The following is a 15,797-nucleotide window of genomic DNA, read 5'->3' on the forward strand; positions in this document are numbered from 1 at the left end:
CACACAAGAGGAGCGTAGCCATGACTGTAGCAGAGGCAATTATACAATGAAGGTGCTAATTAGCCGCAACGGAGCGTGGCAAGGTGATATACACAAAAGCAGTCTTGTTCACAGCACAGATGTTATCAGCTATTATAACCACACCAAAGGTGAGAATAGTCAGAGTCAGAAAGAAGGTAGCAATTAACCAATGTTCAGGATACCACAGGGTTCTGTAATTAGTAGATGACACTACACAGAGATGAAAGGAAAAGTCTGTACACCGCAGAGTCCAGGAATTTGCAGTGTAAGCGAACCAGCCTGTTTGGTATGACATAGGTTCTTATACAGCAGGGTTGAAGGTAATGAGAGTGTGTGTATCACAGTAGAGGCCCACTTAACAGTAAACAGTCTTGTAATATACACATGAAGATACTTGCAGCAAGGAAGTCCCAGGAGAAGTGCTCCAGCACTTGGTTAATGAAAACAGGGTCAGGATACACAAGGGTCAATGGAGCCTTGGAGTTGCACTGACAGTGAGCAGGTGTCAGTGCTGAGTTTAAATAGAGCAGGTTTTGAATGACCCTGGCCAGAATTGTTACAACTAAGTAGAAAGGATCCAGGAGATTGCCCTGGACTCTCAGAAGTCTGGGAGGATATTCGGACATTGTGGGAGAGTAGGCAACTATGCTGTAAAGTATGCTAGAATTTCACAAACTTTAGATTGATTAAAAAAACAACAATTGAGCTAAAAATAAAAAAATTCTTAAACCATGTTTGATCCAATTCAAACTTGAACTGTGAAATTCTACACTGTAGTTTTCACTATTTGAATTACAGAAATGTTAAACAATGTTTTCAAGTAAAAATATTTTTAAACACTAATTTTAGCAGAAGTGAATTGCAAATATGAGCCACAAATTGTGAACTGCAATCTGGATCAATTGGTGATTGTACTGTAAACATGTTTGTCGCCTATAAAGCAGTCAAACTGAATCAAAATTTGTACCGGTTTGAAATTTTTGAGAATCTCTGTGCTGTACCATAGGTCACTTACTTGTACCGAATCCCCATACCAAATCTTGTCAGTTTTTCCCTATGTGTGCACCAAAATAAGGGTGTGTGCTGTTACTTCTAATATTTTTACAGCAAAAATGGGACAAAAGATTTTAAACAGAACAGTGAGAGTAAACGGTGGTGCTCTTACTTCTATCTGATCAGGTTACACCTGTACGTAAAAGTTGCTTTTGTAGAAAACCAGTTAGGTTTGTTTGTTGAGCACTGACTACTTGCAGATAAAACAAAGCAAAAGCTGTTTAAAACAAAAAAGCAGTTCTTATGATTTCAATATTAAATCTGTAAATGATTACATGGAAGTATGGCACAATCAAGCACTCCATACACAAAAAAGTAAAAGTATAGGATTATTTGACCTGTATTCATTTTTTTGATCATTGTCAGGCTATGATATTTGATTATGATATTCATGTTTTGGTTCAGATGTGTAATAAGTGCCAATTTCAGCGGGGCATTCCTGAATTTAGGGCTTTGCCCCGCTGTCCTGCCCAGAGAGTGTTGGAGGCTTTACAGAGCTTGGCAGCCCTCTGGGGGCATGGTCAAGCCCCCATTGTGATGTGGCCACACCCCTTGTCCCGATGCCGGTGACCTGCATGTTGAGAGGTATGGTGATTTAGATTAGGTGGGTATTGTCATTGAGAACAAGCCCAACACTGGGAACGCGGTCAACATACCCATAATCATAGAGATAATTACTCTCTATGTATCTACTGACTTTTTTTCCTGCATTGACTGATCCTGAATGCTGCTTATAGTCAGGAGCATTAAAATATCCATAGTAGCCCATGTGGCTGCTATGGGGCCCAGTGCACAAAGTACCCAGTAAGATTCAAGCTCCTAATGCTAACAGCATATAGGCACTTTGCACACTCATGTGTATTAGCCTGTTCAGTTTTACGCTGTCTTTTCCTGTGCATAGATGGCAGCATAAGTGCTAAATTCCTGACACGCCTGCACAGCTTTAGTCTTGAGCTCGGTAAGCAGCACTGACGGAACAAAATGGTGTTTGTGTGTCTAAGGGGTCTATTTATGATCAATCGCAAACTTCTCCTGTTAATTTTAATTACTTATCGCAATGATTACAAATGAATTAATGTGTCAATTTATTAAAATTGGTAAGATGAGACAGTGACTCTGATAGGAGCCTGTCCCGGCAAATCTATAGTAAAGTGATCACATTACTAACAGGTTGTTAATGGCATGGCTGAATATGCTATGGTGGAGCACTAAGCCTGCAAAGGAAGGATCTGAAGATCTCTCTACTACAATGCTGCCCCGCAGTTTATTTTTAAAGACATTTATTACAAAAAAATGGCTGTCTCTTCTAAAAATAGGCAACAGTTGCTCCTTAAAGTCTTTTTTCCACATGCTAACCATTATTTTGTAAGAGTTATCCCCCATTTTACCTCTCTTACCTGAATTGTGGGGTTGCCACCTTTTGGAGTCCATTTCTCTGCACTGTGGAAGATACTGATGAAATTGGGTTGAGGGCCCAATTATTCGGAAATCGACACAAGGACTGTGTCAATTTCTTAATGATTTCATTAGGGATGCCAAAAGCTCAGCATAAGGGGCCCCCCACATTTCAGGTAGGGGTGTGGATATTATCATATTAGTGGATATCATCTTTATCTAAGCATCTGTTGAAAATGTAACTTTAGATCCTCTTTGAAAGTGTCAGATCTGCTTCTGTCCATAACTATAATCTTTATAGTCTAAGCAGGAGTCTGATTACAGACATAAGAGACTTACAGCTGAGTTTTGTACCCTGAAAGAAACCAATGCAATGGGTTAAGAAGTGATGTAACAGTGATGATGCATAAATGTTATCAATCTGCCCAACATCTGCTCACAATCGTAGGTCTATCCCTATTCTAGCAGAAACTTGCTGGGTGAGTCCATCACAAAGGTGACTAATCTGCTGTGTAAAACAGGCACTTTTGACTTGTGTTTCATTTCTCAAATCTACTGAACCTCTTCTAAGGGGCATATTCAATTCTCGGCAGAAACGCCGAAAATCTCGCGGTCCGTTATTACGGTAATCGTGCGTGAAAAAACAGTTAATACGGTAATTTACTCGCTGGATTTCAGCTCGCAGCTCCCTGAGCCGCGAGCTGAAATCCAGCTACGGTAATAGTTTTTACGCGCCGCGAGAACTAAGCAAACGAATATGCCCCTAAGAGTGAGTTATTCTATTGGTGATATATGGCAGTACAGAACAAATCCCATTGCCACTGTTTCAAAGGGGCTCACTGACATTATGGAGTTAGATAAATAACTAATTCACATACTATAAACCAGTACAAGACAACATTTTATTAATTAATAGCTAGTTGTGTTATTGTTAACATTTGTTTACATATTGGTTTGGTTTACGTTGTTGTCCCCATTTGAAGTAAAACCCTTTAAATTGTCACTTAATTTCTTTTTACTGCAGAGATTGTTGTCTCTACAGGATAGAATGTTTGATACGTCTCCATGATCAGAATGTGGGATGTGCTCACTGCAGGCTTGCCAAACGCAGAGAGAACACCTGGTGTCTACATTGGTTGACGGCTCTGGAGAAAAATATGAATGCTTGGTGGACCATCTTCTTTCATGGAATGTCCTTAACTGGGAAGACTATGCAGCACTCAGTCTTGTAGGTCAACCCTTGGCAAAACTGGTCCGGGACCTACTGGATGTTATCACCTGCAAAGGTGAAACTGATTGTAAATACTTTTTGGATGCTTTTCATATAGTTGAGAATGCAGTACATGAGGATAACCTCTGTTTGCAGACTCCTGAGGACCTTTCTCAAGCGTGTCAGTATCTACAAACTGAACGACCAAGGATTGTTCGATTATTGAGTAACTACATAAATGCTGTTTTTCAGCAACTTTTGGAATATGGCTATGTCTCAAAATTCGAAATTGATGATGTACAGAGACCCATCTTTTCAACGTCACAGAAGGTAACTTTTCATCTCTGCTTGCTAAGTTAAGGATGTATGCCTTCAAGGTCGTTGTGGCCAAAAACACTTTTCTTCTTTTTAAAGTTTTCCTAAACATAAGTAAAATATATAAGTTGTATAAAACAAGTTCAATTAGAAGTTAAAATGTAAACAGATCTTTGGATAGTGTTGCCAGTTCCCCAAATGACCCCTACTATTACAGTTTTTGGAAGAAAATTGACCCTTCTATGTCACCTAGGTTGATAAGTGGAATTATTCTAGTTATTCTCTGTTTAATATTGCTTCCATTTATTCAAAAGGCCCAAAAGCCCCATTTGAGATTTTCCTGAAACTAGAGAAATTTCAACATTTTAATTAGTGTGCACCCTTTTAGTGTGCACCCTTTTAGTGTGCATTAACATTCTATCATGTTTTGCTCTGCCCGACTGACTCCGCTCAAAACCCTGTGTCATCTGATTCTGTTCATAGCTTACAGCCTGTAAAATAGTCTCTAGCACACCTTCTTGCTAAAGTCTGCCTTGTAGGCATGGGTGCCCACTTTAGGTTATTTAAATAGTATTGATGTCTTACACTTATCTTTTGTGTTTCAAGCTCTGTATTTTTAGCGGACACATTTGATTTACTCCACAGATTTGTATATGTATCCACAGTTACGATCTGCCTATGGTTTATATATTCCAATCTGCTGTTTTCGTTTCATCCAGTAGATATTTAACACTGTTGTCTAAGGACTTTTAATAATGTATCATCAACGGACACCTGTATACAGCTTACATACTGTCTCTTTGTCTGCATACCTTTATTGGTTACTTGATTTATTGTCTTCTGATGTATTGCATTCTAAGGTTTTTACCTTCATTTGATTAAATACAGGTACGCCGGCTGGCCTATCATCATCATCATCATCATTTATTTATATAACGCCAACATATTCCGTAGCGCTTTACAATTGGGGACAAACATAGTAAACTAATAAACAAACTGGGTAAAACAGACAAAGAGGTGAGAAGGCCCTGCTCGCAAGCTTACAATCTATGGGACAATGGGAGTTTGACACATGAGGTTAAATCGACATTTGCAGTCGGCCGAGCCAGACTGCAAAGGTAAAAGTGACTCATAAGCTAAATGATCCTGTCACACAACAATGTTGGTCAAGGGACAGTTGTATAACAGGTGGTAATAGGGTAATGTAGTGAGGTTAAGAGTGTGGTTGAGGAATATTATAAGCTTGTCTGAAGAGGTGGGTTTTCAGAGAACGCTTGAAAGCTTGTAGACTAGAGGAAAGTAACATAGTAACATAGTTGATGAGGTTGAAAAAAAGACACCAGTCCATCAAGTTCAACCTATTTTGGTTCTCCTGCGATCCTGCACTTATATTTGAAATTAATCTAGAGTAGGCAACCGCCCATCTGGTTCAATTTTGAAAATCCCCCCAGACTCAATATTGCAATCCAATTTTTACCCTATATCCACTACTATCCTTTATTTTAAATTAACGGTCGTATCCCTGGATACACCTTTCCGCTAAAAATTTGTCTAACCCTTTCTTAAACATATCTATTGAATCTGCCATCACAACCTTCCCTGGCAATGAATTCCATATCTTGACTGCCCTTACTGTAAAGAACCCCTTCCTTTGCTGGTTGTGAAATTTCCTCTCCTCTAACCTTAGGGGATGACCACGTGTCCTGTGTATGGTCCTTGGGGTAAAAAGTTCCCATGAAAGATCTCTGTATTGACCCCTAATGTATTTGTACATAGTAATCATATCTTCCCTTAGACGCCTCTTTTCTAAAGTAAACATGCCTAAAATGGCTAACCTTTCCTCATAACTTAATGACTCCATACCCTTTATCAATTTTGTCGCCCTTCTCTGAACCCTTTCTAGTTCCAAATTATCTTTTTTATAGAGTGGTGCCCAGAACTGTACTGCATATTCAAGATGAGGTCTTACCAATGATTTATACAGTGGCAAAATTACACTGTCTTCCCTTGCATCTATGCCCCTTTTTATGCATGCCAATACTTTGTTTGCCCTTGCAGCTGCTGCTTGACATTGAGCACTATTGCTAAGTCTACTGTCTACGAGCACTCCCAAATCCTTTTCCATTATAGATTCTCCCAAATTAATTCCATTTAATTTATATTTTGCGTTCTTGTTTTTGATCCCTGAATGCATAACCTTACATTTATCTGTGTTAAACCTCATATTCCATTTAGCCGCCCAATCCTCCAGTTTATTTAAGTCCCTCTGTAGAGAAGCTACATCTTGCTCTGATTTTATTACCTTACAGAGTTTAGTGTCATCTGCAAAAATAGAAACTTTACTCTCTAAACCATCACCAAGGTCATTAATAAATATATTAAAAAGGAGTGGTCCCAGCACGGAACCTTGAGGTACTCCACTTAAGACCTTTGACCAATTAGAAAATGTTCCATTTATCACAACTCTCTGTTCCCTATTCTCTATCCAGTTTTCGATCCAAGTACAAATTTTGATTTCTAGACCCAGTTCCCTTATTTTGTAAACCAACCTCTTGTGTGGCACTGTATCAAAGGCCTTTGCAAAATCTAAGTAGACCACATCTACTGTCCTGCCCTGGTCTAAGTTCCCACTAACTTCCTCGTAGAAACTAATTAGATTAGTTTGACATGACCTATCCCTCACAAATCCATGTTGATTCCCACTAATAATTTTATTGCGTACCAAATAATCCTGAATACTGTCCCTCAAAATACCTTCCAGTAGTTTCCCCACTATTGATGTCAGGCTTACAGGTCTATAATTCTCTGGTTGTGATCTCGTCCCCTTTTTAAACAACGGCACCACATCTGCTATTCGCCAATCCCTTGGGACTGAGCCTGATGAGATTGAATCTCTGAAAATTAAGAATAGCGGTCTAGCTATTTCCGAGTTTAACTCCATAAGAACCCTTGGGTGTATGCCAGTCTTATTGTGCGAGGGACAGAAATCCATAGAGTGGGTGCAGCCCGGAAAAAGTCCTGTAATCAGGAATGGGAGGATGTGAGACGCAGATCTTGTGCAGGACGGAGTTGCCAAGTTGGGAGATATTTTGTGACAAGAGAGGAGATGTATGTTGGTGCAGCTTTGTTGATGGCCTTGTAGGTTAGTAAAAGTATTTTATATTGGATTCGGTAGAAAAGAGGTAACCAGTGTAAAGATATACAGAGTGATTCAACAGAGGAATAACGATTTGCAAGGAAAATCAATCTTGCCGCAGCGTGCAAAATAGATTGTAGGGGTTTGAGTCTGTTTTTGGGAAGGCCAGTAAGGAGGGAATGTAATAGCCAATGTGGGAGATGATAAGTGCATGAATTAAAGTTTTTGCAGTGTCTTGTGTGAGATATGTGCAAATTCTGGAAATGTTTATTAGATGTATGTAACATGATTTAGATATAGAGTCAATGTGGGGAACAAAGGATAGGTGTGAGTCAAGGATTACACCTAAGCAGTGAGCTAGTGGGGTGAGATTTATGGTCATGTTATCAACAGAAATAAAAATGTCAGGTATGCTCTTGTTGGTGGGTGGGAATATTATTAACTCTGTTCTAGAAAGATTAAGTTTGAGTTGGCGAGAGGACATCCAGGATGATATGGCAGAAAGACAGTCAGTTACACGGGACAACACAGATGTCGAGAGATCAGGAGAGGATAGATAAATTTGGGTATCATCCGCCTACCTGGGCCTACCTATTGATACACAGCTCCTGCCTTCCGACTATTTTTGTTGCTTGGCTCCTCTTATCCTCCCCCCCCCCCCCCTCCCAGTTTTTCCACTTCCCCCTTTTTCCCGTGCTGGGGTATTCGACTATTGCTCAACTTTGGGGGCCGGGACCATTCCCCCTACACATCACCCCCTTGGTCACATATACACTCCCTTGGGAAGCGCAGAATTTCCATATTTCTATATCCATATAACAATCTGTAACTATTATATTATTTAAACATTTGTGACATGTTTTTATTTGCACTTCTAGTTATAATATAAGGCAACTGATATAGCAACTAAACTATGCCTCTATATTGTACATTACAAACAGATTATATTACATTGAAAATGGTCTAAAAATAATAGCATATATTTCCTGTAATCAGATTTCTCTAAACTGAAATTACTTTTATTATACATTATTGAGCACACTCTAATTTTTTTATTTTTAAATATTGTATATGCTTTTTATCAGAACAGCAAACAATAAAACCAAACAATTATTTATTAACAATATAATTGAGAACATTAAATGTATGCAATATTCAAACATTGTTCACATGTCAGTATTAAACAAATCAGAATTAAACAACATAAAATAAAATAATTCAGAGTAACTGTTGCAAAATCCATTCTTAGTTTAAGTTAGATAAATCATGCTTAGATCTTTTCAAGTTATCAGAACGGATCATCTACCAGTAGAAAGTGATTTTAAAAGGATAATGCAACAATGCAGGTTTGGGAAGCGGCAGCCATACTCTAATTTAATATTCTTTTTCAACTGTATGAGCAGTTTTCTATTTACATTTAACAAACACATTCTGATTTTGAGCTTTAGACTTGATTAGTTTCAATAATTCATAATTCTATATTTTGTAATATTTACTTTTATACCTCTGTTCATGGCCAGACTTAGACAAGAAAAGCAGCCCTGCCATATGAAGCACGTCAGCCCAGAGTTATGTGCATATGTATTGCTAAAGCTTTGCTCTGCTTAATGACATTGCAATGAGCTTTATAATTCACAGAGCATTTCATTATTGTGTCTTTCAGCACCATGGCTGAAACAGTATACCAGTAAGAACGGAGATCAAACATCTCATGGTTGCAGTTAATGACCAGCAGCCATATAAAAAAGTGTGGGCTCTTCAGACCTTCTGACAGTTGTTATAACTGCTAGAATGCCAGTCTGGGCCTGCCACTGCCCAAATATATGCATGTGCTGACTGTTAGGGGTTAGGTGGCATAAGAGCCAGAAATGTCTTTGTATCTTCAGCACTTCTCTAGAGCTGCACTTCATGCCTGGAACTCTTTCATGGTTGGCAACATTTTAACATAACTTCCAGGGACGATTTGCTGTTGAACATGTGAATCTAAGCACTTCATCCATGGTAATGTCTAGGTCATCGATAGACAGTGCCATATATGTTGTTCAAAGTCTGCATGTGTGGGCCTCACACACACACACACACACACACACACCTTCTCTTCCTCTATTTGCTCTACTCCTACCTTTCTGCCTCTCCACTGATCACATGTAAGAATGCTCCAGACCTCCCATGTGCAACTTAGACCCCCAATATGCCACAAATTGTCCCTACATGTACTTGAAAACTCCCTTCAGATTTCTCCACATGCCACTCAAGCCCAAATGCCCCCCCAAAAACAACCCCATATCATGGTGCACTACAGTCACCAAAATGACAAGTATATTGAACTTGATCGGAATGTATATTTTTGCATTTTACATGGTCCTCAGCAATAGATGTTTACTTATAAAACCACAGTGAATGAGAATAGGTAGGGGTAATTGCATCCAATATGCAGAATAAGAAAACTGTGTTATACAGTTAATGACTTTCCCAGAAACAAAAACTACTAGGGTCAAGTCTTTAAAATCCGGACTGTCCCTGGAAATCAGGGACCTTTACCTTTCTTCTCTAGACTATATCCTCCAGGTTTTCAACCTTTAAGAGATCATCAAAAACTCACCTATTCAGAGAAGCTTTACCTGACACATCTTAGCCTTCTGTCCTCACCAACACCTTTTTCAGTCAGTGTGTTCCTTTTTATTATAAGGTTTCTTGAGTTTGTTTGAATATACAATTTCTGTTCATATTTTGCCTACTGTATATCACTGCCTAAAATATTAGCACTGCATCAGGTGAAAAGGGAGGAGGGGTGGATACAAATTACCCTGACCTCCTTTGAAGACCATGGGGAAGCAGTGATGCTAATCTGCACATTTGTGGCCCACCTGAGACAGGTGCTTGATGCGGAAAAGTGACAGTGCAGACTAATAACTTTCTATTGGTCTGTATGGTCACAACTCTCCAAGGCTGTGCGCATAGCACTGGCTTCTGTCAAGTGCCTCTAGACTCATCCCAGGGAGGGTGGACCAAAAAGCGGCTGGACCCAGGGACCTGAGGTTCCTCTCGGCAGCCCTGTACTTTATTAGTATCTAAAGGATGTACATTTCTAATGCCTATAAAAAGAAATAAAGTAAGCTACTTAATAGACTTGAATGGCGAGATGCACCCGAGGGAGGGACAGACCATTCAAAACAAACACAATCTTAACTTAAAACTATAATAATGATTCTAAAGCAGATCAAGTTGCAGAACTTGCAGAGCGTACTGTATATAATATTACCACCACTGTCAATGTGTCATCTTATAGGCTTTTCCTAGTTCAAAATAAGGCCCACTTGTAATCAATAATGTCTGAGACATGGGTAGTTGCAACATTATCTAGATATTTAATATAGTTTGCAAAAAAACTGATGTAAGTCCATCGACCTAACAAACTGTGTAGGTTTTACTTTCAGTAATAAGCAATCACTTGTGCATAAATTTGGTGTGTTCATGTTTTTATCAGGCAAGAAGACTCCTTGATCTCATAAGGTTGAAGGGAAATGACCATGCAAAATATCTAATAGCATTTATCCGCAACTTAGAGCAGGGGACAGTAGCTCAAGTTACAGATGGTAAGCTGAATTTACTCATTTTATTTCTGTTTTTTTCATGTGCATTAGCAACAGAGTACAGTAAAATGCAAATATGTTGTCAGATCTGGTTGAGTGATGAGGTTTGTAAGTAACTGATGAGAAAATTATTTTTGGACACATTTTAACCTATACAGTAGATACGGTTAATGTCACTTTCTTCATCCATGTTATTGTAGACTTAGAAACTCAGTGGTTATACATTATTTTTTTTATTGCATGCACATAGCAAGAAGCATCAAAACTGAGTGCTTCTTAAATGATCATGGACATTATATGTGAACATAATTTCTTATTTTCATTTTACTTAAGTGACCCTTACAGGTTAGGGCTACTGTACAAGTAGCAGCAGTGCCGTAACTAGCCATTTTAGTGCCCTGGGCGAGACAGGGAACCGGCGCCCCCCATCGAAGTGGGAGTGTCAATTGTCGGGTGTGTGTGGTCAACCTACTGTGGGGGCGTGGCTAGCACTTTACAAGTTCTAGACCGCACTGAAACCACCTCCCTCTCCATTATTCTTGGTCTGGCTTTGTAAGGATCTTTATGTAATAAGCCTCCATAGAATCAAAGTACTTTAAATGCAGCTGTCACATGCTAGCTGTATAAAAAAATTAATTGGTTATTGAAATAAAACTCACTGAAACAAATTAAAACATAAATGTAATGGTACCATCTGTATCACACTGCCCCTTCATCCCACTGTGCCCTCCATCACAGTTTCTCCTTTATCACACCGTGCCATGGAGCCATCTCTATCATTGTGCCCCCTTGTCACCATCACACTAAATATAATATATATATATATATATATATTATATATATATATATATATATATATATATATATATATATATATAACACAAAACAAAACAAAGGGGGCGCCAAATAGTATAATACTGTATATAAAAATACAGAAAGGTGTACCAAAAGTCAGAATCTTAACCACTAAATAGGTATAGACACTCAGGTAATAATAGTGGATCAACAGGAATAAGGAAATGAGGAACCACTCTAGAACACCAGCGCCGTGCCAATATAATATGCGTACCAGATAAAAGATCTTTAAAGCTTATCTGTAGGTATAACCGGTATCTTCACCAATCAAGTTGAGCCTTATTACCCCATGGGAATAGCAGATGCTTCATACAATGTTGAAAGGTTCCGGAACTGGCACTTCATATATACTCAGTAGTATTCAGGATAATGGAGAGGAAGAAACTCACATAGTGTAATGCTGTATAGCAATACATTTATTACATAAATAATGTGGATGTGCACTTACATAAAAAATATATATATATATATATATATATATATATATATATACACATGTACACACACACATACATTATAAAGAGCCTCCTAGTGTCCGCCGTACCTTACAGAGAGCATTCCTGTGACCGCCATACCTTACAGAGAGCATTCCTGTGACCGCCATACTATACAGAGAGCATTCCTGTGACCGCCATACTATACAGAGAGGATTCCTATGATCACCATACAATACAGAGAGCATTCCTATGACCACCATACTATACAGAGAGCATTCCTGTGACCGCCATACTATACAGAGAGCATTCCTGTGACCGCCATACTATACAGAGAGCATTCCTATGATCACCATACTATACAGAGAGCATTCCTATGACCACCATACTATACAGAGAGCATTCCTGTGACCGCCATACTATACAGAGAGCATTCCTGTGACCGCCATACTATACAGAGAGGATTCCTATGATCACCATACAATACAGAGAGCATTCCTATGACCACCATACTATACAGAGAGCATTCCTGTGACCGCCATACTATACAGAGAGCATTCCTATGATCACCATACTATACAGAGAGCATTCCTATGACCACCATACTATACAGAGAGCATTCCTGTGACCGCCATACTATACAGAGAGGATTCCTATGATCACCATACAATACATAGAGCATTCCTGTGACCACCATACTATACAGAGAGGATTCCTATGATCACCATACTATACAGAGAGCATTCCTGTGACCACCATACTTTACAGAGAGCATTCTTGTGACTGCAATACAGATAAATACCTCACCTGAAATTAATAGACCCCACCTTTAAATTAAAAAGCCCCATCAATAAATCAAATTGACCCACCAGCACCCCACAAATAAACTAGTACCCATTAAATAATTAGCCCCGCCTAAACGTCACCATTAAATTAATAGCCTACCTCCCACCCATGTACTAAGACACCCAACCTCCCTACCCTCATATCACACATTATATTAATACATACCCCCCTTCCCTCACACATTATGGCAGCATACCCCCCCATCCCTCATAAAGCATAGCAGCATCCCCCCCCCTCCATAATAGCAAGATGCAGCACACATTCCTCCCCTCCCTAATAGCAGCACACACTCCCCCCCTCCCTAATAGCAGCACGCATTCCCCCCTCCCTAATAGCAGCATACATCCCCTCCCCCCCCTCCATAATTGCAGTTTAAATTCCCCCCCTGCCTCCCTCCATAATTTCAGCTTACATTCCCCCCCCCCTTGCCTCCATCCATAATTGCAGCTTACATTCCCCCCTCCCCTTGCCTCCATCCATAATTGCAGCTTACATTCCCCCCCTCTTGCCTCCATCCATAATTGCAGCTTACATTCCCCACCCCCCCCCCTTGCCACCATCCATAATTGCAGCTTACATTCCCCCCCTCTTGCCTCCATCCGTAATTGCAGCTTACATCCCCCCTCCCCTCCATAATTGCAGCTTACATCTCCTCCATAATTGCAGCTTACATCCCCTCCATAATTGAAGCTTACATCCCCCTTCCCCTGCTTTGAAACTTACCTCCTGTCCAGCCGTCGCTGCCTGGCTCCTCTCTGCTTCTCTGCTCCTCTGCTGCCTAGCAACGTCATGACATCAGACGCTGAGGCAGAGGGCAGAGTTCAGAAGGGGGTGGAGCCGGGTGCCGGCCGCCATCTTGGATGCGCCGGGCGGCCGGCAGTCTGAATCTGAGGTCTGTTTAATTTTATTTTTTTTCTTTTCACTCCTCACACAGAAGTCGGTGCGGGCGGCCACTGCGCCCCCTAGGGACTGCGCCCGGGGCGGCGGCACCGCCCGCACCGGCCTCGTTACGGCTCTGAGTAGCAGGGAAATAAACGGAATTGTCTGATTCCCTCTTGGAAAACACATATCCAGGTTCCTTAAAACTAGTGATCGGAGTAGGACCGGAGCTAACATTATGAAAACCTAATAGTTTACTTAGGGCCCAATGGTTAGGTGGCACCTAAAACATTGAATAATTGACGTATTGTCACTCATTCAGTGATTTTAATAACCTTGCGGAACCCCCTCATGGACATGAAGGAAAAGCATCCAGCAGCTTCTTACATGTGAAGCTGCTGACTGCTGCTTCTCTGTGTCAGTGTAACTCTGGGAGTGTGGCACTTGGATATGATGTCACAGCTAAGCGCCATCCACCCACACTGAGGGACTGAGGATGCCAGCTCTCACTTACCGCCCTTCTGCTAAGAAGAAGGGGTAGCATCTCTTCTGAGTGTGTGTGTGGGGGGGGGGGGGGTCTGCCTAGTGGGGGGAGGGCACAGATAGGACTTACGCCACCATGGATAGAAGCATCTGAAGTTCACTCCATGACAAGATGTGATCACACGACTCGCTTAGCACTGCACTGCTGAGAGTGGAGAGCTGATTTAAAATTTCCCAGCTGAGAGAAACAGGGCGGCTGTATGTGAAATCAGTAAGGCATGAAAAGTGTAACATAAGCCGGCGTGCTCACTGAGGAATTGATAAAGCACAGCTGGTGGGTAGAGTCAGTGGACCTTATGCAGCGTTGAACGTACCTCCTTTTTCATAATGCAAGTTGAGTAATTTTGCCCTGTGCAGGCCCACAAAAGATAAATCAAGTACCTACATAGAGTTGGATGCATATGCACTTGCAGCCGCTTGCGCCTGAAGCCCAAAGAAGCGTGGTGTTGCAATATAGGCTGAGTACAGTAAGGGTGTGCTTGCGAAATTTCGAACCCACCCAGACCTTAATGCAGATGCAGATATGCCTTTTACAGATGTATTATTTGCCCGAGCCAAGACGACAGCAGTAGCTAACCGCTGCTGACTGGCTGATTGCTAATTCACCTCTCATGCTGCTTGGTGCTTTCTTCAATGATCATGCATATACTGAAGGATTTTGTGTGTGAATTAAGAAAAAAGGAATATATATATACACATAGATATATACATATATACATATATTTTTGTTAACAATCATTTAAAGGATAACAAATACTTACTATAAGACATGCATTATGGGTCATAATCTATAGTGTGATAAAAAAAATGTAGTTTATAATACTGTACTTTGCTGCTGTCCTACAATACTAATTATTTATATTACAAATTACTACCATGGTATTACACGTTATAAGTGCCCTAGCAGAAAAACGTGGGATAAATTATTTTAACTTTATAATATTTTTTATAGCAAGGGATTCAAATAACTTAACATTTTGACTTCACTTAAACGTCTGATTCTAGGAGCTGCAGTTACTTCATCTGCTTCCCCATCCCAAGAAATAAGTTTCAATTCATAGTATTTCACTTCATCTTAACTGTGAACTATTTCTAACTTTATGCAACTGAAAGCTGCATCTGTTACTGTTTTCTTGCTATTTCTCACATCCCCGCGAAGCCAAATGTAACCTTTCTTGTAGGTTCAGTTTGTATAATTTATGACATATAGGTATTGTGTAAGGGTTTACGTTATGTACTGCATGAGTTTACAGAAAATAGTTGAATCATTAATTTGCTGGAATTAGTATTGTATTATTTATACACTGCAGCTACTTGTACAAAAATGTTTGCTTGTTGCTACAATATATGTGTGGTATTGTTTACTCAAATAAACACATTTATTTTACATTTGTATAATTTTTGACTCAGACAACATGTTCTTTAACACTATGTTTTGCTTTGCTAAATAGTGCTTTGTACACTATGAACTCCGTTGTTCCAGGAAGCCTACCTAGGTGAGAGCATAGTGTACTGGG

At 40.0% G+C, this 15,797-nt stretch overlaps 1 protein-coding gene across 1 annotated transcript in view; it reads left to right on the top strand.

Annotated features, from left to right (window-relative positions):
* Window positions 1-15,797, top strand: part of NOD2 (nucleotide binding oligomerization domain containing 2) — a 92,102-nt gene that overhangs the window by 15,911 nt on the left and 60,394 nt on the right. The window contains exons 2-3 of the mRNA XM_075188860.1: window positions 3,494-4,009; window positions 10,618-10,726. Coding sequence (XP_075044961.1) covers window positions 3,551-4,009; window positions 10,618-10,726 — 568 coding nt within the window. The 5' untranslated portion in view covers window positions 3,494-3,550. The remainder of the gene's footprint in view (window positions 1-3,493; window positions 4,010-10,617; window positions 10,727-15,797) is intronic.

This window comes from Mixophyes fleayi, chromosome 10 (assembly GCF_038048845.1).
Source record: "Mixophyes fleayi isolate aMixFle1 chromosome 10, aMixFle1.hap1, whole genome shotgun sequence".
Classification (NCBI taxonomy): domain Eukaryota; kingdom Metazoa; phylum Chordata; class Amphibia; order Anura; family Limnodynastidae; genus Mixophyes; species Mixophyes fleayi.